General features: G+C 35.6%; 2 protein-coding genes across 2 annotated transcripts in view; one reads left to right on the top strand and one right to left on the bottom strand.

Moving 5' to 3' along the window:
- The window catches only part of LOC142342801 (aspartyl aminopeptidase-like), a 52,560-nt gene that overhangs the window by 3,946 nt on the left and 24,874 nt on the right, over positions 1-23,740 (bottom strand). The window contains exons 2-3 of the mRNA XM_075394379.1: positions 2,109-2,441; positions 1,625-1,846 (exon numbers count right to left, since the gene is read on the bottom strand). Of these exons, the coding sequence (XP_075250494.1) occupies positions 1,625-1,846; positions 2,109-2,441 (555 nt within the window). The remainder of the gene's footprint in view (positions 1-1,624; positions 1,847-2,108; positions 2,442-23,740) is intronic.
- Positions 6,975-22,029, top strand: LOC142342802 (carbonic anhydrase 2-like). The gene is made up of 7 exons (XM_075394381.1): positions 6,975-7,635; positions 8,067-8,237; positions 11,263-11,414; positions 19,565-19,660; positions 20,049-20,178; positions 20,578-20,687; positions 21,694-22,029. The coding sequence occupies exons 1-7, from the start codon at positions 7,533-7,535 to the stop codon at positions 21,895-21,897; spliced, it is 966 nt and encodes a 321-aa protein (XP_075250496.1). The 5' UTR covers positions 6,975-7,532; the 3' UTR covers positions 21,898-22,029.

The raw sequence follows: 23,740 nt of genomic DNA, 5'->3' as shown, positions 1-23,740 counted from the left end.
TCAGCACTCAAATATCAGCACTCATATTCAGCACTCATGATATTGTCTCAAAAAAGTTTCAGCAAATCTTTCAGAGCTGTTCGGCCACTTAATGCCCTCCGGATTTCACTTGTTTTTCCCGTGTTTGGGGACGAAAAGTCGAAAGGGACAGAGAAAAAAATTGGCCAGGCGAAAAATCGCTTCAAAAAGACTACATGACAGATATAATTGCTACAAACTCCGTTTGAGAGTAATTACAAACATAAACCGATCAAGTTCGGATGAATTGCCTGCGGAAGAACAGGCGGGGGCAATTCAAATATAATTTAGCGGTGTAGCTGAGAAATGTTTTATGAGCCCAAAAAAACGAACCCACAGGGGTTCCAACTAGTGACCTCCCTTTTCGCAGTCTCACATATTAACTCGGCAGATACAAAGCATTTCCTTTCTTTCCGCTCACAATCGCGTTTACCAACGAACTAAATTTCAGAACGGGAGCAACTTAGATGACCCAAAAATGAAAAACATAACCGACTAAACGTCGAAAGAATTGCTCGAACGACTAGTGGGAGCTCGAATCAATTGCAGCCTGCTTCAATCGGGCGCGGGGAGGGGAAGCCTAAATGGGACAAAAGTTCAATCGTGGACTTCAAATAACCACATTAGAGGTTATTATACACCACTATCAAGAATTAAAGTGAAAAATGGCACCACTTTTGGCGCACTTTTCAGGTGACTTTTAGTATTAAATTGTCGCCAATTGAGTTCAGCTGCTTGATATTGTGAGAGAGAATTTTAGATCACGCGAAATGCAAAAAGTCAAGGGCGTAAAAGTCACTCGAAAAGTCAAAACTGTTAAGCGAAAATTTTGCATAAAAAGACACACGTTTACAAACATACCCGGCAGATTGCCGGAAAATAGCCGCCGTTGATTCCAATAAGCATGAATGGGATTGAACGAATAGAATATATTGAAAAAAAAAAGATTTTTGTGCAAAAATTTTTTTAAGTCCGATTTACTTTGATGGCATTTCGTAGTTGAACATACTTCTGTTTCTTAGAGAGAGGCTACAGGGGCTACTATCAACACCAATAAGCATTAGAGGTGGTAACTAAGACTTATAGGAACGACGTTCAAATAGCGGGCATCTAAAATTGGGCTTTACGGGTTTATCCCGTTTCTATTACTGACTTCAATTTTTTATACCGACTCTGTTCATTTTGAATTGCTTTGCTTAGCAACTGATGTTCAAATTCACTTTTAGCAGAATGAGAGAAGAGAGAAACTAGCCTAGAGAAGTCAAAAAGATTTCACGCAAAATGTCGAAAAAGCGGCAAAATGTTAAAGCGAAAAAAAGTTTGACGAAGTAAAAAAAAATACGAGCGCAATAATAGCCGGCTGAGAAGATGAGGGCGGCTATTAATAATTACGTCTCTACGAGAGCAATTAAAAAGTCACAGAATGTTCTAAAACAAAAGCGCAAAAAAGGTCAAGCAAAAACTTTGCATAAAAAAGACCAATATTTTTACAATAATTGCTTCGAACATCGATCGGGAGCAATTAAAAACTCGTTGTTATCTGTGGACAAGGCAGAAGTAGTCTTTTTCCACAAATAGGCGTTCAATAGTCAGGTTTGCGTCTAACCAATTATAGCCTCCATGGCTATGTAGCAAGATACGAGGTTGTCCTGTCTAGCAGAGAAAATGAACTCGTCGTACGCTCCACCAAGCGATGGTTTGTGGTGATCATAGAGACAGAGATCGAAGTCCAAGATAGATTTGGCCGAATCAAGTTGAAGTTCCTCTTTCAGCAGTTGCAGGACAACTGGACATGTTCCACCTTCACAAGTTGTCTTGTCATACTTCTCTGAAACATCCAAACCCAACGACAATTGCGTAAAAGGAACTTTGGACAACAGGAAGTTTTTTAACATCTGTTATTCGAATGAACATCTCTTGATAGAAGCAATTTGCTGAAGGATAATTGAGCAGTCGGCTAAATGGGAAACTTTTCAATACACTGCTTTCATTAACCGAGACAACTTCAGATCAAACTTCGACAGAACTGCAAATCAGTTTAAAAATGTGTAATTTTTATGTGCAATATACAGATAATACAAAAAAATAACCTTCTTTAGCGGCCTGAAGCAAGGCATGTTTCTCTACTGCAGCAATTATTGGCACTGCTTGCTTCTCCAAATTTGGGGCAAACTTTTTGTGATATTCACGGTCCAAATGCACACAGATGTTAGGTATTTTTAACAATGGACGATCAATTTTAACCAGTCTCTCCTCCAATTTGTTCTCATTTTCCACAATCACTCGGCCACACAAAGCGAGGTCCTTATCAAACCAAGTGTGCCAAATTCCTCCTCCATACAGTTGCACCCCAACTTGTAGAAAACCTTCACTGCTTTTCCTGCTCACCGGTTTCAGCTTCAAACAAGGCGAATCCGTATGCCCTGAAACACCACACGTCTCAAAAAACTTTCTGACGAAAATTTCTTTTCAGATACCTCACGGCGAGTCAAAATTCAGGTTTTTAATTATAAACTTTAAAATAGATAATTGATTAGTCATAATGGCGGCTAGTCTAACATATTAGGATATCGTTTTACTAGTAGTTGACTACTCGTGCAAATAATAAGCAACATTAAAGTTCCCATCGAAAAAACTTTACGCCAGAAATTATTGTTATCGGCTGCGTTTTCTGATGGCAGGGTTCAAAAAAAAATTTACTTAAAAACCCCTCAGATCAATAAAACTGCTGTGTGAGATAATTGTAAGCTTACGTGAGATAATTGTAAGCTGACAACAGCTATTGGAATTTCAATTCATCACTGGGGTACAAAAACACGCAAACAATTTCCGCCAGTTTTTCTTAACTCAAACTAATGAGCACTTGGTACATTTAGTATAAATATTAAGTTAGCACAACTTGATACAACTCAATCATAGGCGAGTGATTGTCCATGAAGTTCTGCTTCTTCAGCAGCCTTGGTGTATCGTACATTTAAGAGTCTATAGGCTTCAAAAGCTGAATAGCAACTTGATACCCTCGGATTTAAACCGTTCATTCCGTTTCTTTTAACGAAAGTCGAATCACTAAAGCAAGCAAAATATTAACCTCGAAAAACGGTGGATCTTTTCCGCTAGCGCCCCCAGTAAATTAGGCACCCCCATTTTTATATGTTTAAACATGTATGCATTTGAGTTATGACGTATGTATACGTATGAATAGGCATTTAGAAAATACCACTTGAGCGGAGGTTTGAAAATAATATGTGTATAGCAATAGGTCACTGCATATAATGTAAACATCAAACAAAAACTTTGTTCTTATTGCATTTTTATTATTTACGAGCTTTGTAAAGGGGTGTAATACTTTAATTTTCTTGAAAATTGTTACATTCATGGTTGTTGATTTATTATACCGCGAACGATATTATGGAAATAAAAACCCTTTTCAGAAGGGTGCAAAACAATAATTTTTGGGGGGTGCCTAAATTACGACTACATAGGACTGGGGGTGCTAACCGAAAAGATCTCAAACGGTCAAGCAACAACTTGGCATCAAGTCAAGCATGACTCGACTCCGCAAGTTTTAGATTTCTAGCCTTTTGAGTAAATAAATCAAAGAAAACGATATTTTGAAAATTTACAGAATTTAAAAAGCTTCCAGGTTTTGCAGTGAAAATGTTTTGTCTCTAGAGTTATGTCTCTGGAGTTTTTGTCGTGGGAGTTATGTCAAGTAACCCATCTGCAAGACTTGGAAAGCTTCGTTGGCCAGTCATGATCGTTAAACTCAGAAGAGGATCGAAATATTCAAAAAGTTTGAAAACAATTGCAAATTTTGACAAAATCTTGCTAAAAATCAAGATATTAGAATCTTCAAAACCATTTTATTGTCTCAAGAGACTATCCAGTATCCCTATTTCAAGCTTTGAATAGTTTAACCGGCTTATAAACATCCATAAAATTAGAACATGATAATAATTTTCCAAAAATTTTAAACATAACCGACTAACGTCGGGCGAATCGCTCTCAAACGACCGGCGAGCGGTTGGCTTTGTCAACAGCTATCCATGGTTTAGTGACCTCAGGGCACTACCTCATTATCCCGTTTCTGAATACAAAAGTCAAATGAGTCCAGACGAAAAATCGGCCAAGCAAAAAATTGCTTTTCGCTTGGCCGATTTGCTTTTGAGAGTAATTAAAAATGATTTCTAAAAGTTCCTGTTAGATCATTTATGATATAAAACATTTCTACTATAACTCAATGATAATGAGGACCAGAGATGGTGACATTACGCCACATCACAGCAGCTGAAGTGCGAATCAACAAAGAGAGAGAGAGAGAGAGAGATAAAACGTGAACGAGAAGGAAAGAAACCCCAACCAAAAGAGAGAGAAGGAGACAGGAACATCTTCCATGATTGGATTTGACACTGCAACTTAAAAAGTTTCTAACCTTGTAAATAATTCATAGAAAAAAACTGAAAAAGGCAAATTTAAAAAAAAAGTTTCGAACTCTGCAATAAAAAATCAAAACCATTTTCTTGTCTCAAAAGTTCTGTCAAGTAAACCATCACCATGACATGAAAAGTTTCGTTGGCCAGTAATGGACGTTAAACTCAGAAAGGACAAAAATTATTGAAAAAAATTTGAAAAACGCGAATTTTAACATATCTTGCGACAATTCAAGACATTAATATCGTAAGAACCAATTCATTGTCTCAAGAGACTATCCAGTATACCTGTTTCAAGCCTGAAATGGTTTGACTGGCCATAAAGATCCATACGCTTGGAACATAAAAATCTTCCAAAAATTTTATTACTTTAAAACTAAACGTTTTAAAGTTTTTAAATATTACTAAGGCTGGAGTCATAAAAAAAGCTGATCACAATCCCGTTAACTCTACCAACTATGCAACAGCTTATTATCAAACCTTGGAGGAGGTCCAGGGCTTCTGTTGCCGGAAAAAAATTAAAACAACAAAAATTGCAAAAATTTTTTGAAAATTGCTTGAATTCGTGATATCTTGACATTCCATTACATCTATAAACTATGCAGTAACATATTATCAAACCCTAGAGGACGTTCCGCGGCCCTTGAGGCTAGAGAAACCTAAAAAATTACAAAAAATTTCAAAAAATTGCAAGTTTTAAAAAAAATTGCTAAAACTTGATATCAAAAAATAATCCATGACCAACAAAAATTTTTTAATTACTTATTATCAAACCATAACGGAGGCTTCTTTGACCCTTGAGGCTCAAAAAATCTGAAAAATGACTATAAATGTTTAAAAATTGGAAAAAAAATTGGCTAAAAATAACAAAAGTATGCTAAATTTCGTGATGTTAAAACATTGCAAGACATTCCATTTAATCTTAAAATTATTCAGAAATCTAATTTCAAACCCTAGAGGAGCTCTCTTGGCTTTTAAGGCTGATAAAAATCTTAAAAATAACAAAAAAATATAAAAAACTTGAAAAAAAGCAAGTTTTATGAAAAAAAGAAAACTTGAAAAAAAGCAAGTTTTACGAAAAAAACTTGTGATATTAAAAAGTTGAAAATTAAACCATCACCAAATAAAATATTCGAGTAACTTATTATCAAACCCTAACGGAGGCTTTTTGACCCTTGAGGCTCGAAAAATCTGAATAATGACTATAAATGTCAAAAAACTGGGCTAACATTGGCAAAAATATCAAAAATATGTTTAAATTCGCGAAGTTAACATCTTGCAAGACATTCCATTTAAACTATAAATTATTCACTAACCTATTTTCAAACCCTAGAGGAGGTTCTTTGGATCTTAAGGCTGAAAAATCTAAAAAGCCGGGGCTGATTGGGGGGGCAACACTGGGGTGGGAGGGGGCAACAGCGCGGTGGGGGTGAGGGGGGGTGGGGGTGTGAGGGGTCAGCATTGGGGGTGTCTTCAAAATCTAAGAAACGCCCTTCACACCATAAGTATAAGTATAAGTCTCCAAAGCAAATTGAGCTGAAACAGATCTGAAAGGCTCTATGAGCACTTAATGCCCACTGGGCGCTAGCTTTTTATCCAGTTTTTTAGGACGAAAAGTCAAATGGGTCAGACAAAAAATCGGTCAAGCAAAAAAATGCATTAAAAAGACCAAAATAACAAATAAAATTGTTACAAACTTCGTTTGACAGCAATTAAAAAGACAGCACACCAAAACAATCCAAATCTTCCAGCCCCTGCGTCTGGAAAGAGGTGGGTAATGAAAAAGAATGTCAAAAAAAAGATTAAAATTGCACGTTTTGTCAAAAAAATACAAAAAATTCGTGATGTTAAAATGTTGAAAAACGATTCCACTACCACTAAAAATTATTCAGTAACCTATTATAAAAACCTAGAGGAGTTTCCTTGACACCTAGGGCTGAAGGAACTCAAAAAATGACAAAAATTTTTTAAAAAAAAATTGAAAAAAATTGTGAAAATTAGGATTAAGTTGCTTGTTTGTAGCGATCGGTTGTTCCTCAGTAGCCACGGTGGGTGGGGGGGCTATTGGGGAGGGAGGGGGTAACAGTGGGGTGGGGGGGGGGGGGCAAAAGCGCAGTGGGGGTGGGGCAACAGTTGGGGGTGTGGTCAACAGTGGGGGTGCTCTTCAACCTCTAAGAACAGCCCTTCACACCAAAAGTATAAGTCTTCAAAACAGTTTGAGCTGAAACAGAGTTGAAAGGCTCTAAGAGCACTTAATGCCCGCTGGGCGCTACCTGTTTATCCCGTCAAAAGCGTCAGACGGAAAATCGGTCAAGCGAAAAATCGCATAAAAAAACCGACAGGACTAATATAATTGCTACAAACTTCGTTTGAGAGCAATTAATCAAATTTATTACTTCAGTAACGCAAGATCTTATTGCCAAAGCTTTCCGCCCTTCCAAGGCTTTGTCTCATTGCACAGATTATAGCTATTGAGGTAAATAATAGTAGCAGGTGATAACGCAAGAGTTGACATTATCTAGCACAGTAGCCGACGAAACTAATCTGCCCTAGCAGAAATCTTAGTCCAGACGCTTGCATGTACCTATTCATGAGGCCGTTCATTCATAACTTATAGTCAAGTTTAAAAGGCGAGAAAATCCATTATAAGTTTAATCTGTCCTAAAACAGGCTGTGCTGAATTTAAATTAGTCCATGGATCAGGAAGTTATCTTTTATTCCCGCAGGGGGAATTATTTGTGCAAAACTGATTCCTAAAGCAACTGAAAATCTCCCCTCTTACAATATCAAAATCCACTCAGTTAACTCTGGGTTGGCGTTTGCTGTCTTCATTAAACCCTTGATCGTAGCTTTCACTTTCCCTTTAATCTTTCTTCCGTTTATCGACCCCAGTGAATAACGAGGGCAAATTTTGCCGGAGTCCTTAAAGCAATACGCGCATGACAATTCACTTTATTGTTCGCTAAGAAACGCGAATTTCGTGTAAACTCTAAAAGGTCTCATTCTTGTAAATTAGCTAAATTTAGCCCTCATTACACTCCTGTTCAGAAACCTTATAGCAAGATTTCCGTATAAAAGCAAAAGATGGCCTCAAAATTGAATTTGATATTTATTTGGTATTACTTAAGTTTCCTCGTCCTGTATAGCGTGTGCTTTCGAGAAGACCAATGGGGCTACCACATAAATAGTAAGTTAACATCCAACCCAATTTTAAATCAGAAAACTCGCTTCACAAGTCATTTTGAAAACTTTCATCGGAAAATCAACACAAAATTACGAACAGCTACTTAAATGAGATTGTTGAATCACGTCAGCCAGTTAGATTTCAAAATCTGTGAAAGGAAACTTTCCAAGGTCGCTTTAAATTAGACGCAATTTTGAAAGTGATAGTCATTAAAAGTGAGCTAAACTATTTCACTCGTTCACACAAAGGGGGGAGGAGAAAAGGAAACAAATATTTTCACCATTACTTGACCGCTCAATTGGTAAACCGTTACGAGAAACGTCGACCGTAAATAACATTTGCGAAATCTAGACAAAGCCGCGACGCTTGCCTACTGAAGTTTGTGCTTTAATTGACCCCGATTTGACAAATTGGCTTGTTTGACCGCATTTTAGGTCAATGGGGCGATGAATTCAATGTGTGCAACCACACACACGACCAGTCCCCTATCAAGATAGTGTACAAGGACAGTGTCTACGACCCAGTCCTAACCCCACCCATCCTGCACGGAGGATGGACATACGTTCCTACCTCTGTCCTCATGCTGCAAAATAATGGCCACACAAGTTAGTTTTCACCCTCACTCACCAATCAAAGTTGTCAGGGGGTCACAGGGGAACAATTCAATTTCAACCAACCATTCTTGATCTTAGCCATTTAGTATACATCCAAGATAATACTAAAATCTTTACTAGCATTGTCAGTATCGTTTAATCGGTTAAACATACCCGGCAGATTGCCGGAAAATAGCCGCCGTTGATTCCAATAAGCATGATTGGGATTGAAAGAATAGAAGATATTGAAAAAAAAAAAGATTTTTGTACAAAAACATTTTTTAAATTCGATTTATTTTGATGGCATTTCGTAGTTGAACATAACGCACTTCTGTTTCTTAGAGAGAGGCTACAGGGGCTACTATCAATACCAATAAGCATTAGAGATGGTAACTAAGACTTATAGGAACGACGTTCAAATAGCGGGCATCTAAAATTGGGCTTTATGGGTTTATCCCGTTTCTATTTCTGACTTCAATTTTTATACTGACTCTATTCATTTTGAACTGCTTTGCCGAGCAACTGATGTTCAAAATCACTTTTAGCAGAATGAGAGGAGAGGGAAACTAGCCTAGAGAAGTCAAAGATTTCACGCAAAATGTTGAAAAAGCGGCAAAATGAGGTAAAGCGAAACATTTTTTTATTCGACGAAGTAAAAAAACATAGCAGGAAAAGTCCTGAAATAGAATTGAAGGAATGGAATGAAAGACTTAGAATTACTCTACCTGACCAGCAGATCAATTCAACGATGCCAGCCAAAACACAAACAAAATCATCTCAAAAAATTCAGAAACAAACAATCAATTAAACTAAACAAATATAAAATCATTGATAAAACTTTTAAGCTTTTACTCCGCAGTCAAAACTTGATCCCTTTAAAAATAACTATTTCAAAAAAATGTTAAACCCCAAATTTTTTCTGAAATAAATTCACTGGCCCTTGAAGATCGATTAACTCGAAAATTTTCAAAAAGTCCAAAAAAAAAATGATATCAATTGAAATTTTAATGAAATGTTGCTGTAAAACCGTGATATGAATATCTTAAGAATCATTTCATAAAAAGTGATTCTAGTGCCCTGTACGCTATCCAGTAAACCAATTCCAAGCCTTAAAAATTAATTGGTTCAAAGATCGATAGGCAATATTTTTTATAAAAAATTTCAAATTTCAAAAAACAGAAATTCGTTCTATTAAAATGTTGAAAACCATCCAATTACCCCCTAGCAACTATTTAATAACATACTATCAAACCCTGTATGAGGTTATCTGGCTGCTCAGGCAGAAAAAAAACTGAATAAAAAATGTTTTGAAAAAAAAAATTAAAAAACTTGCAAGATTTATCAGAAAAATTTCTGAATTCGAAAGGTTAAATTGTTTAAAACAAATCCAATGAAACTAACAACTATGCAGTAACTTTTTTCAAACCGTGGAATAGGTTTCCTGGCACTTGAAAGTGGACAAATATCAAAAATTGACAAAAACTTTAGGAAACCTCAAATAAATTGCAGATTTTATTTTAAAAATACTTAAATTCGAGACATTAAAATGTTGAAATCCACTCCATTATCACTAGAAACTATACAATGCCCTATTATGAAACCCTAAAGGAGATTCCCTGGCCCCTGAAGCTGGAAAAGCGCAAAGACTGACAAAAATTTTCAAAAAACTTGAAAAAATTGCAAAAACTAGTATCATTTTGTGTGTTTGTGTTTGTAGTACCAAAACATATAGCTCATAAAATGGTCATAACCAGTACTTTTGTCTTGCAAAAGGCCTTCATCAACTTTTAAAACCTTCAACCTAAGACTAATCAAGCAAAAAACTTAAAAAAATCACAAAAAACATGAAAAACTGCACCATTTTGAGCCCAAAAACTCCTAAAAATGACCTGTTACCCTTGAATTGAGGCCATCCCAGCAGCTGCAACACTCTAAGCACTTGAAGGACTACTACCGTCCACTTTGGGCCTCTAGAAACTTAATGTCCGCTGGGCTTTACCTGTTTATCCCGTTTTGAAAGATCAAAGTCATTGAAAAATGTGTGAACACATCTTAAAAAAAAAAACACAGCGCCCCAATACAATTCAAATTCTTTGAATTGTAAAAAAATAGGAGCGCTATAATAGCCGGCTGAGAAGATGAGGCGGCTATTAATAAACACCGGGACATTTTTGATACCACTGCCTGAATCAAAAACTTTGTCTACGAAAACAAATTCCCCTCAGACTTCCGCTGCACGTGATCATTTGAAACTTTTTGCGTGGAATGAGAAAAATGCCCGAACCTACAAAAATATAAATTGTGTAACCCTCTGATCATCGAAAAGCGATGATCAGAACCCTCCTCCACCAGGGAGACTTGGGCAAACGTAATTGGTACCCATGTAAGGGTATAATAAAGCACCCCAATAAGTGATACCTGCACAAGGGGGAAACTGAAATTTAAAACATGCAAAAAGTTTCTCAATTACTTGCAAGTATTATCATCATTAGGGTTAACATATAAAAGACACTTATGCAGGATTACCTCTCGCGTTGAAATCGCAACTGATATAAGTACAATTGGAAATTTTCAATAAGTTATCTCATTAGCATCAACAAGCGAAAACCTTTCAACCTGCCAAACAACCAACTAAAATCGGGCTCATTGCTCAAAAGAACTAGGTCAAACATTTAAGATTAAGAACCGCCCTTCAAACCAAGAAATTGTCTCCTCAAAACAGTTTTGGTGAATCGCATTCTTAGAGACTGGTAAGGTGTAAGGCTCTAAGAGAACTTCGCGCGTTACTTGTTTATCCGTTTTGAGGACGCTAGTCAAATAGATCAGACAAAGCAAAAAATCGCAAAAAAAGACCACCGGACTAATATAATTTATACAATTTTTGTTCTGAGAGCAATTAAACATTGAGAGCAATTAAATCAGGTCAATTTTGCTCAATGTACAATTGCATTTTTGCTGAGGCCGCCACTTGACATCAAACTGGACTCCACCAAGCTTAGATAGATCCCCATTCCCACTAACTAAATTGCATTTTTAGTTGAGTTGGTGTTCAAAGACCGACACATTAGGATGCACGGCGCTCACTTAACACACGAGTTCTATTTGAAGCAATGCCACTTTCACTGGGGAGAGAGCATTGATCAACAGGGCTCCGAACATTGGTTAAATGGACATCAATACGACGCAGAGGTCAGTCACCTTTAAGAAGCACTAATGAAAAACCATTTCGCTGAGTGTTAAATAGTGAAACTACGACCTAAAATGGTTCCTACAGCACATTCTGCCATATCCACTGATCTCTATCATTGACAAAAGCAAGGAACCAGAACACAAAATTTTTCCCTTCAAGGCAGTTTTATGAACCCAAAAATTTCTCTGCTGAGCAGGAATAATTTTGATTACGCAATTTACTAATTGACTCGAAGCAAAACACCCGTTTTTAGGATCAATTTTTTAAACAACCGACTAATTTCGACAGATTTGCTCTCAAACTACTGACGCGCGGTTGGCATCGTAGAAGTAGCCAGCTGGCGCTTTGAGATGTTAGTATTGGGTGATGGGGTCCAAATCTCAACAACTTGCCTTTACCCTCTAAGAGAGCTCCTCAGCCACTTAATGCCATCCAGACTTTACCTGTTTATCCCGTTTTTAAGTACGAAAAGTTTTAAAGCGTCAAAACAAAACGTGCTCAAGCAAAAAAATGCATTAACAGACCACCGGACTAATATAATTGCTACAAACGTCGTTTGAGAGCAATTAATCAACCCCATTTCGGTTTATGATTTTCAAATCGACTTTTGAATGGATATAATTTCAACTCATTTTCATAAACATAAACCGACTAAAGTCGAAAAAATTGCTCTCGAATGACAGGCGGGCGTAATTTTTTCTTTATGGGTGCAAAAACATCAGACGAAGTTAGGGTCCTCCAGAGATCGCTTCCTTCACCTCGACAGAGGCATTAACTACTCGGCCAGCAGGACCTTGTCATCGTATCTCTACAATAGGTTTTGTTTGAACAACAAACTTTACATCAGAGCGAGAGCAACTGAACAAACTTTCAGAGCAAGAGCAATTGAACAACACACTTTATTTCAGAGCAAGAGCAATTAAAAATTGTTTTCCATAAATTTTATACGAATCAACTGCAAATCGATAAAAAATTTTATTTTCTGAATTCTGGAAAAATGAAAAAATGCAGAGAGAAGTTTGCCCATGCAGCAAGTTTTTGCGTTGCCAATTTGACAGTTTTAGGACAAGTTTAACAGATTTTACGTGGGATTCAATTGACTGCTGATAACAGAAAAATTGTGAGCTCGTAACTGCATTGTCTCCTCTCTAAGTAAACTTCTGGTTTTTCTATAATTCAAAACAAATAAAATTCACCGAATTGCAGTTGACTCATATAGGTTTTAAAGCGGGAATTTGAATGGTAATGAAATCTCCTCAAAACGGACTTTAATACAAAAAAGGAGGCCCTGTAATGTGCGATTGCACATAAGGTTCCGACCCCGCTCATCCACAATTTTGGCATAATTGTCTACCAAATGAGGAGCAGATAGAAAAACCCAAAAAATCAAGTATGTCTCAAAAAAAAAATTGTGTATGAACGGAAAGATAGCCTCCAGAGAAAACAACTCAGTGGCTCAAAAATGATGCATTAAATTGAAGCGATATGCCAATATTAAGAAAGCGAGTCAAGACGAACAGCAAAATCAAACAACAACAACAAACATTAATTACATAAAAAAACTTTATGTCCGTTTTAAAAAACAAAATTTATTAACGATGTCAAAATAGCGTCAAATAAAACTGAAACTAAACAAAATATCTTGTAACTTACTAGAAAAAATATGGGACCAGTCCATAATAAGGCTTGGTAACAATTAGACAAAAAAGAACAAAAACATTAAAGTTAAAAAATTTGCTTAATTTTATTAAAAACAATTGCTTTCAAAGTAATCAGAACCAATAGAAATCAATTAAGATATCCCATTGGTTTACAATTAACAATGCTTCTATGGAAGGGTATTAAAAAATGTCGGTAATCAATTATGAGGTTACAAAAAGAACAACAAGGACAACCAAGAGAAGTCGATTAAAACTTGCCAGAAAACGCTTTTGAAGCCGTAAAGCCATACTTTGACCCTCAAAATATGTTTGATTGCCACATTCATTGAACATCAATAATGTATTATGAGATCTCTCGTTGTTGAAATTAGGTAACAAGTCGACAAACAGAAAAAACGGCAAAACTAGGTAATACTTGTTTTTTCGAAAAAAAAAATTATTTCCAAAGTCATGACAGCCGTTAATTACAAAAAAAATTAAATATGATTGTTTTATCTTTCAAAGGAAGACCTGGATACTTGCATTTATCCAGAATATGTCTTATGTCTACAAAAGGAACGTAAAATATGATATAAAAAATTAATTTACTTTTGTGAAAAACCCGTGTCGAAGCCAGTAAAGTCATAACGAATCATTTGAAAACATTAGATTTTTTGACAACAATCCTTTTGAAGACTTTCTGTGACACCAATAATGTCATATTTGGATTGTAATTAACGAGACTAGTTAACAAACAGACAAAGGATCAAAATTGCGAAATTGAGAAGTGTTTTTTTTTTTTACTTTGGAAAACAATTGTTTTAAAAGTCATGAAAGGCATCAGCTATATACTATCATTGGAACATTGGGTTATCTATCCTTTCATTAACAACCAATGAATCTGGGTCATTGTAAAGGAAATTTCAAACAACTAAAACGACAAAGTCAAAACGACAGTTCAAAAAAATTCAATTAAATTGTTCGAGAAAGTAGTGTCGAACCAGTTAAAACAATAATCTTTATCTTTAGAGATCTTTATAATAGTATCAATTTATAATCTATCTTTATAATAGTATCAATTTTGTCTTTTTATGGAATGCCAATAATGTGATATATGAACTGTCAATAAGGTGATAGTGACAAAGCAAGAAAACGTGAAAAATGGGCAAATACCTTAAAACAAAAAAAATTGAAATCTAGTAGTATCAAAGCCAGAAAACAATGCCCTAAGGCGTAAAACCGCAAAAGAGGTTAAATCCTACATCAGTAGAAAGAAGAAGCATTTCTTCTTTGCTGACAATAGGCTACAATTTGAGAAAATTTAGAAAAATAGGCACAATTTTATAAAAAATTGTTTATTTAAAAGTCAAATACTTTTAAATTTCAAAACGACCATGTGCTTTCAAGTAAAAAAAACTAGATGCCTTATATTGGAGCTACTTAGGAAAGCAATTGGACCTATCACTACTGAGCTTTGAATTGAAATGCTCTGTTCTTTAATTAATATAAAAAAGATCGAAATTTTCTGAATTTTAGTTTGAAAAAAGGCCGACTGAATACAATCCGAATTATTTTTGGATTTTAAGTCCACGATTGGTCCAAAACTAGCCCTGCTACTGTTGTTCGTCCATTAGGAACACTTATTTATTCAAATTTTATAGATATAGATATTTTGTTAGTTAAAAAATCGAAAACAAATGCTGCGTTTTTGATAATCAACGAGTAAAGTTAGCAAAAAAAACATTAAAGTTTTAATTACAGAGCTCTATCAACGGAAGTTGAAGTAAAAGCAAACTCTTTGTAGACTCAAAATCTTTTGAGTCTACAAAGAATGTGCTAGTGGTGTATGGGTGTGTAATTCCTGCAAATTTAATCAAATCGGACTAAAGAAACTTATGTCGTGCTATTTTTGATGAAAAAGTCTGAATTTTGAAATATTTAGCCAGAATTTTTCACAAAAAAATAAATAAAAATAGTCGATAAATTTTTTTATATTTCAAAATAAAATAAACAACACTTTCTTACAAAAATTTAACAAATGTTAGCAAAATTGACGATATTTTAGTCAAAAATTCCGGAAAAAGTGAATAATAAAATCAACGGAATTCACTCTATTTTCTCAAGTTTAAACCTCAAGTTTAAAATTCGATAATTCCCTGTAAAAACCGAAAATTAAAAAATATTTTTAATTCCATATTCTACTCTGGACGAGCTTTCTAATGATACCAGTCTCAACTCTGTACGATGAATATATCAATCGGCCAAAATTGATTGAAAAAAAACCATTTGAGTATATAGTTCCTCCCCACCCCCCTCAAGAGGGGTCGGAACAATTAATTTGGCTATTTGAACGTTCACTTCTGTCAATGAGAGTACGCCTACCAAAAGTTAGTCGCACAACATTGGGTTAAATATGATTTCGTGTGATGAAATACTATACTCTAACAATCTATTTGAGAAAGGATGGAAAAAGTTTAATAATTTACACATTGTGTTGCAGAATTCCGACCACCAGTCCACTAACTATTGAATCTTAGAGATTGTCAAGCAATCCGACAATTTCAAGGGGAACTCACGTTGCAGCTGTTTTCATGAAATTTGAGCAATTAAAAGTCTACCGACTTTCATTCGATTCATATAATTTTGAAAGAAAACGAAAATGGGCATGTTACCAAAAATGCTCTGTAAAAACGGGGCTATTTACTAAGTATTTTTTTCTTCTGAACGCTTACTATTGTGTTAAGTATAAAAAAACTACTAGCTACATTTAATAAAAGTTAACCACCTTAATTTGTCAGTTAACTACCTACCAGTTATAAATTTATGACAGAACCCATTTCTTTCATTCACATCCTTTCTCGAAAAATATATCAAAACTTTAATTGAAAACCCCTCAGATCAACAGAAACTATTGCCTGTAAAGAAATTACCATTCTACAGAAAAAACCCAGAAGAACGAAACAGCTATTGTCTGTAGACTAATAGCTGTCAAAACATGGCCCATAGAAGAGCTTAACAAACGAGATAATTTGACCAGGCAACAGTTATTTCAATTCATGTTTCATCATTGGGGTATGTTATAATTTATATAAATTTTAGTTCTATACCCAGATCAAAATGGAAAAGCTACCACGGCACTCAGACTACCAATTTTTGCGCTAAGAGACGCCCTCTCACGCCGTTGACAACCTCACTTCTGACTAGCGATCATATTTGCCTCAATCCGATTAACTTTTGGAAAGCTCATAATAATTGGATTCTTTTTTCGTCAATGCGCTTGTCATTTTTCCGGAAATAAGTCAAGTTCAGGTTGATCATGCTCCGATTCATGAAAAGACAATACGTCCGCCATTTGAACGTCTTGGTTACGTTAATTGCTGCTAACTTTTGGAGAGCAATGATCAAGTCAATGAAATCCTCGCCAAACTCACGGAAAAACAATTTATTAGTATTTTTCTCTGTTCGACGAAAAATGAAAACTCATTTATACTTGAGCAAACGAAAAAACATAAACCGACTAAGTTTCTCTCGAACGAGAGAACGCGGGGGCTCGACCAAGACGTCAAGCGTGATAACTCCTGAAAATATTCAAATTGCTCAAACGAGGGAAAGAATATTCTAAACTCATTGGCAGAGATAAACGCAAAAAATCCAATTTACATGAGCAATTGCCTGTTTTAAAGTCACTCATAGTCAGCATAGTTTTGGTCCATTCGCTTGAATTTTGCACCAATCGACGCAAAATCTGTTATCCTAATCACTCTGCGACATATTAATTCAGAAGTATGATCATAATGCACAGATTCCACGTTGTACTGAACTTACGGCTTCTTACGAAAAAGTAGCAGAGTTCTATCTGGATTATCTGCGCAAGACCTTCTGGCAGGTTCGAGTGGTTAATTTTCTATTCATTCACAGTTCATTTACATAAAATTCAAAACAGAAAGTGGTAAAAGTGAAACTGCTCTTCAAGAACAGATACTTTACAATGTTAAAATTACAATTTGTGCACATCAAATTTTTGCGTCCAATATTTTGAGAAAATTAGGAGTAACATTACACAACTTTTGACCAAATTTTCAAAACATAACGGCAAATTAGCTTAAAATAGCCGCCGTTGATTCCACTGACTGGCGTTGGTATTGTAACAGTTAAAAATGAAGGAAAACTGACGCCAGCCTACTTTTCTAAGTGTCAAAATAGTTCAATAATCACCTCCAAAATAGTTCAATATGCCGATGATACACTTGTTTTCACATCCAATGTATATCCTCAAATGGCGAAGCAAGAACTTGAACACAGCTTAGAAAACTTAGTCCATTTTTTTGAATACAACCACCTTCAGGTCAATCCTAAGAAAACCGAACTCATAACTTTTTCCAAACCATCGTTAGCAAAAAGAACCGAATTGATGACATTAGATTTATGCAACGAAAAAATTAGTCACAGCATCAAATACCTAGGTGTACACTTAGACAATCACCTCAAGTATGATATACAAGTGAAACATACTCTCAAAAAAATGGCGACAAGTAATAAAACTTTAGCCCAAATTCGTGGTAGTTTACCCAAAGAAACAAGGCTGTTACTATATCGGTCTCTGGTAATCAGTCAACTAGAATATCCTATTCTTCTTTTAACAAACCTTTCCAAAGAGGCGATATCTTAAATTGATCGGCAATTAAACTGGGGTATCAAAACTGCCTTTTTCAGAAACAAGTTTGACCGGTCATCAGACCTGAAAAGAAAATACGATATACTTTGCTTTGAAAATTTTCTTGCTTATTCGTGTATCAACTATTTACTGACCTTCTTTCCCTGACCACTTTCACTGACCTTTCGTTTCCCACTTTGGATCTTAAGCTTAATTGCCGCACTCTCAAGTTCTCCAAAGTAATCACTTTCAAAAGTCCATATATTAAAAAATCCTACGGAAGCTTTGCGGCTAGTCTTTGGAATGAGCTTGATCGAACAACAAAACAAACTTCTCAATTCAAAACAGAGCAGATATTCTCAAACAATTGTTACTGAAAACACAAACAAATTGTTCTAAATCAGTCAATGATCACTGGCGGTCTTGTAAACTTTAATCTGCTATACAATATTTAGGTTTTTACTAACGTCTAGGTTTATCTTAAGTTCTTATTAAACCCGAACAAGGAGCTTCAGTATATTACATTTGAACTCCTCAACTACTTTAAATTACCTTTTTTTTGTTCATCTCCCCATACATTTTCTGTCATAAGAATGTAATGTTGGTTACATTTTTCTGGTACTTGTACCTGTATGATAGTAATTCAAGTGTCTTTTCTCTCTCTCAAAAACTTAATATTTCTTCTGCAGTTTCATTAAATTAGATTTCGCTCTTAAACCTATTAACGTAAAATTGCCGGATGAATTGAAGCCAGAAAACGTGATTGAAGTCAGAAATCAAAAGTGAAAGTCGTAACTAGTGTAGAACGAAGACTGTTGTCAACAGCTAATCGAATAAAATGAGCGCCTAAAAATCGCCTGAGATGATACCAGCGGCTATTGAATAAAGTTTACACTGTTGTTCTACGAGTTTCGTCTCCCAAGGATTTTCAGATTAGAGAATTGTTACTTTACCCTATACCCTAAAGTTAACTGGAACACCATCCTTATCGTAGTAAACAAATTAGCAGAATGAGATAACATAACCGACTAACGTCGGGCAAATTAATCGGCGAGCGGTTGGCTTTGTTAGTAGCCAGCTGGGGCTCAGGGATGGTAACATTAGCGGAGGGTTGAACGGAGTGACTGTGGCGTCAAGCGTTGCGCATATATTGAATGAAAAAGTTAGCGCCCCTTATTTTCACGAATTAAAAGTTCAATTTTTGAGGCAATATTACTCAAACCTGAACTCTAATTTCGCAATCAATTTTTACACAATTGATTCCCTAAAACTAGTCCTCTCGTCTACCTTTGAAATTTAGATACAAAACAACGTTCACTTACAGAAATACCAACATTTGATGAGCTCCATTCTTCCCCTCAGATATATTTAAAGTCATTCGAAATTCTTTGCAATAAAAAACAAAAATATTTCCTTAGGAGCACCACTAATAATAATAGAATTGTGAACACAAAGACAGTAGTGGATGCTATTTTTGCTAACTACCGAACAGCGGCGGTCAAGCGTAAGATTCCATGGAAGGAATGAAAAAACTGAGAAGCAACGTGGTTGCTCCTGTATTTTACAAAATGGACAACGCAAAGAAATTTCGTCAAAAGAGGTAATCATCATCGGGGTGGCAAACTCTTGATAAGCGCAAAACACGTTTGAAACAAATATTTACTAAATGGTAAGCATTATAATTAGTTACCGTTATCGACAACTGATCAAACTTTATCAAGCTTCTTGATGCTTAGTGGAAACCAATTTATCTTAACTAGAGCAAAATTTTTCAAAAGTTTTCAAAATTATGCCATTCATGATATTTTTAAGTTATTCCATTGACATCGAATTAAAACTTTTTTGACCGTTTCAGATGCACTGCGTGTTTATCAATGTGAACTTTGTGGAGGGAACAGAGGCAGAGACTTACGATAGAGAGGCATGGGCCGTGTTCGGAGTACTCATTAAGGTAAAAATAATTCCAGTCAGACTACGTTACTCCTCTTTAGTTCTCATTTTATTGGCTATTAGTTATGATGTAAGGACAAATACCCACTGCCAAAATACCCAATGTACCAAAATTCCCAAACTTACACATTAGGCTATTGTTAAATTGTCCGGAAAAAAATTTACCATAATAATGACTAGCACAGATAAATTACAATGTAAATTATATATTTACCAACTTTTTAAATGCTTGTAATACCCACTTCCATTTTTTAATCGATGAATAAATTGGGTATCATGGATAACTTAACCATGGATAATTGGGAAATTGAGCACGTGACTTATAACGAGATCAAAAAATGTGCTAAAGCTTTCTACATCATATCATCATACCGTTAGTTTTTATGTAGTTTGATGCGGAGAAAACAAATCCCTACATAGAGTACCTTCTATCACACACGGAGGCTATTCGAGATGCTGGTCAGAATTACAGCTTCAATCAAGAGGAGCACAAGGCCGATATTAAACACTTACTACCAGGTACAACAAAAAACTGGCATTCTACCAAAGCATGAAATCCAAACGCTTAATATTTTGTAAATACTTACTTAACTTCGCTACTTATTCAACCTACTCTCTCAGCGCAAAACAAGCACTCGAATTATTTTTTTTCTCAAACCAATTATCAATCTATATTAAGTTTCTGAGAACAGCTTTAATTTTGATTTTGCTGCAACACAAAACTACTGCAAGTCATTGCTGCTACTCAAAACTTCTCTAGCGATTCCAACATAATGTTCCTAAGTTTCAATTTCCGTAAGAAAACGAAACAGTTCTTCGATGTTTTTTTTGTTTTGATTCAAGTGTTTTTGTCGCTAGGTAATTAGAAGAGCTGATGAAGCTAATCGGTTTAACCTGTTGGATGTTTGTATAATTTAGATGACCTTTCGGAGTACTACCGCTACCAGGGCTCTCTCACCTCTCCTCCCTGCTACGAGTTTGTAGTCTGGACCATCTTCCACAACCCAATTCACATCTCAACTCACCAGGTACCCACGGTTACCTGTATCTAACCAAATATCGCTCAACCAAATACACCTAATGCTATCCGCAATTAAGCCCAATTGAAACGTCTTAAAATTGCCTTTAGCTTAGTTTGCGTCGGCTTGTTATCGGCAAAACAGTTATACGCAATCCACTTTGTTGAATAGCTAATTTCGGATTTACTCTGCAACAAGTAAAATAAAACAAATAAAACCTTTTTAGTGTTAAATATCCCAGATTTCTATACTTTGTAGCCTGAATTTACAATCTAGAATCCCATCAAAAAAAATTACACAGACTTACCTCCAATATTTCTCGTCCTCCGCTAACTGAACAACAGTTCACAAAAACAGAAAATGATGAAGCAAGTCACTTCTTCAAAATAAAGAGCTGAACAATTATGAACAAACCCACTTTTCAATCTAGTTCAAGTTACTTATAGGGAAGTGGAAAACTGAACAACGTGAACAAGTCCATTTTATTTCTGTTCAATTGACTTTAGAACAGACGATTAGTGAAGAGCTATGAACAAAGACCCATGTATGATTCAGTTCAATAAATAATGACTTCTATACGCATGAACAAGCCCATTTTCAAACTCTTTCAACTGAACACCACGGAAGTCAAACAAAATTTCGATGAACAAATCGAGTTACTTCCCGCCATATTGTCGTTTTTGAAAATTCAAACTCTGAAAAATTATGTAAACAGGCGAGGCAAAAGTTACTAAAAATTTTTTATTGACAATTTATAAGCAATGATCAGAATTGTTTGAAATGAGACTTAGGTCAGGCACTCCAGATCACACAAGTCACACAAGGGCAGAGAGTTTCTTGTACAGCTTTTATACCAGGACAAAAAAAGGTCATTTTTGGACTCTTTCCCATCATAGACCAAGATTAAGGCTGCTGGAACCATTGGACACCTAACCTTAGCTCAATTTTAAGAAAGCTTATGAAAGTAAAAGCTCACATTTTCATACGAAAAGTCATCTATCTGATATTTTGACAGGCAGAGAGACTGTTTGAGCTGCACAATGCAGTGGTAGAGCAGAATGAAGGATTCACCAACATAACAGGAAACTTTCGTCCACCTCAGCCCTTGGCAGGGCGAACAGTATTCAGAAGCTTCAACAAGGCTAATGCAGCTAGCACTCCCCAGACGACCCTTCTAACTATTATTCTTCTCATAGCTACGGCTTTCATTCTTTACTGAAGGACGCATGTCAATGTTCAAAGAGGATACCTGTTAATGCTTCTTAACGCATTTAATGCTCGAAAACTTGTAAAAATTCTACATTATAATGCTCGAAAACTTTGATCGATTAAAGAACTCTCGTCCACTGTGTGTTTGTTGTGCACGTACACATAGCAGAGCATGAATTATATATAATTGAAATATATTTAATAAATTACAGCTAATTCATGACAATACACAGCATGCTTTTAAGTTACTCAAACAGATACAAACAAGAAGGCTCGATGATGTGCGTTTGCACGTAATTTTCTGACCCCACTCAAAACACATCATTGCCTCAATTGTTTTCCAAAAGAGGAGGAGATAGATCAAAAATTCACATTTTATTCGAAAATAATCGGCGTAAGAATTTGAAAAATCGCTTTCAGCTTATACCACTAAAAAAATTAAGTAAAGACGCGTTAGAGGGCCGACAAAATCAAATAACAAAAAACACTAATTACGACCAAAACACTGTCTCTTAAAAACATACTTAATAGCAAAGTCTGAATAGCACCACATTGAAGATAAACTAACAAAATTAACCTGTACTTCACTAGGAAAGATACGGAATTGTCCTTAACGGAACTAAGTAGGTAAAAAATAGAAAAAATGCAAAAAGAAAAGTCAAATTAAAAGAATTTTTTTTGAAAACAATTAATTTAAAGCCACCAAAACCATTAGCTATTAACTTAGATTGTTAAATACGTTCATTTTGAGACAACCATTGAGATCTGCGACTATTCTGACAAACTTATTAAGTAGCAACTGCTCTCATTAAGTTTATCGCAAGTGCGTTTTCAGATGGAAGTGTGAGCCATAAATAAATGCTTAAAAGGTGTATCTTATTGGGGCTGGTCGTTTGTCAAGAGCTATCAGCAATTCTCTAGATAATGCGGGAAAGACGCCACATTTTGCGATCAGTAGACTGAGATGGAATTCCGATTCCCATAAAAAATCTTGGCAACCTGCTAACAAGGGGACATCTCCGCGAAAAATCAGATCTGGTTCTTTGACAGGACATTGTTTCAAACACCATAACGCCTGACGACTCGAATAAGTAAAGCTCTGGAAAACAACACTCTTGAAACTTTCTTAAAGAAGCTTAAATACGGAGCTTGAACAAAACTTCATTCGAACAATTATCAGACAGCAAGAGAACTTAGACAAACCAAAATCGAAAAGTCGACCAAATTTGCGAAAAAAAAGATGTCAATAAAAGAAGAGGCTGCGGCAGCAGGAACCGAAACTAGAAGCTCTCGAGGAAAAAAAAGTACGACTCAAAGTAATTTGCTAAGTGTAATTTTGTCATGTGATTTTAAATTACAAGAAAAGTATGCAGCAGGATCCAGCTTAACTATCACAGACAGTAATAAAAAAGTGCGAAAGGCTGGGTTCTACATCGAGAGAATCAAACCTGTAGTTTGTTTAGGGCTTAGTCTGGAAGGCCATCAAGGACCGAAACTCTCAAGGTATGTAATTTTAAAACCATGTAAAAAATAACTTGAATTCTTCGTTCTATAATACCGCGTTCTCTTTTTCTGTGTAGTTTTTACTGTCCCAAAAAATTTTTTCCTTGTATTAAAAAAACAAATTTGAAGAGTGAAAAAAACAATAACAAGAAAGATTCCATCCATCGTAGAGTCGATCAAAGCCCCGTTGGAGATAACTATCAACAAACTTGTTGAGGATAACATTAATGAAACAGTGCAAGACTTCAGAGATGAGGTTAAATTTGAAAACCAAAAAAGAACTTCGGAGCATGTCCGCAGGTGAGCTGGATATTTGGTCAAGCTGTCTAACAAAATAAAATTAAGACCTC

The sequence above is a fragment of the Convolutriloba macropyga genome, chromosome 7, assembly GCF_964194025.1.
Source record: "Convolutriloba macropyga chromosome 7, txConMacr16.3, whole genome shotgun sequence".
Lineage (NCBI taxonomy): Eukaryota > Metazoa > Xenacoelomorpha > Acoela > Convolutidae > Convolutriloba > Convolutriloba macropyga.
Note: the sequence above shows the minus strand (reverse complement) of the source record. Positions and strands in the feature narration are given on the sequence as shown.

Excerpts from the sequence above, each read along its gene's own strand:
- LOC142342802 (XM_075394381.1), top strand. The coding sequence starts at position 7,533 with ATGGCCTCAAAATTGAATTTGATATTTATTTGGTATTACTTAAGTTTC. Across the intron at positions 7,636-8,066 it reads ATGGGGCTACCACATAAATA|GTCAATGGGGCGATGAATTC; the intron begins GTAAGTTAACAT and ends ACCGCATTTTAG. Across the intron at positions 11,415-19,564 it reads GACATCAATACGACGCAGAG|ATGCACTGCGTGTTTATCAA; the intron begins GTCAGTCACCTT and ends TGACCGTTTCAG.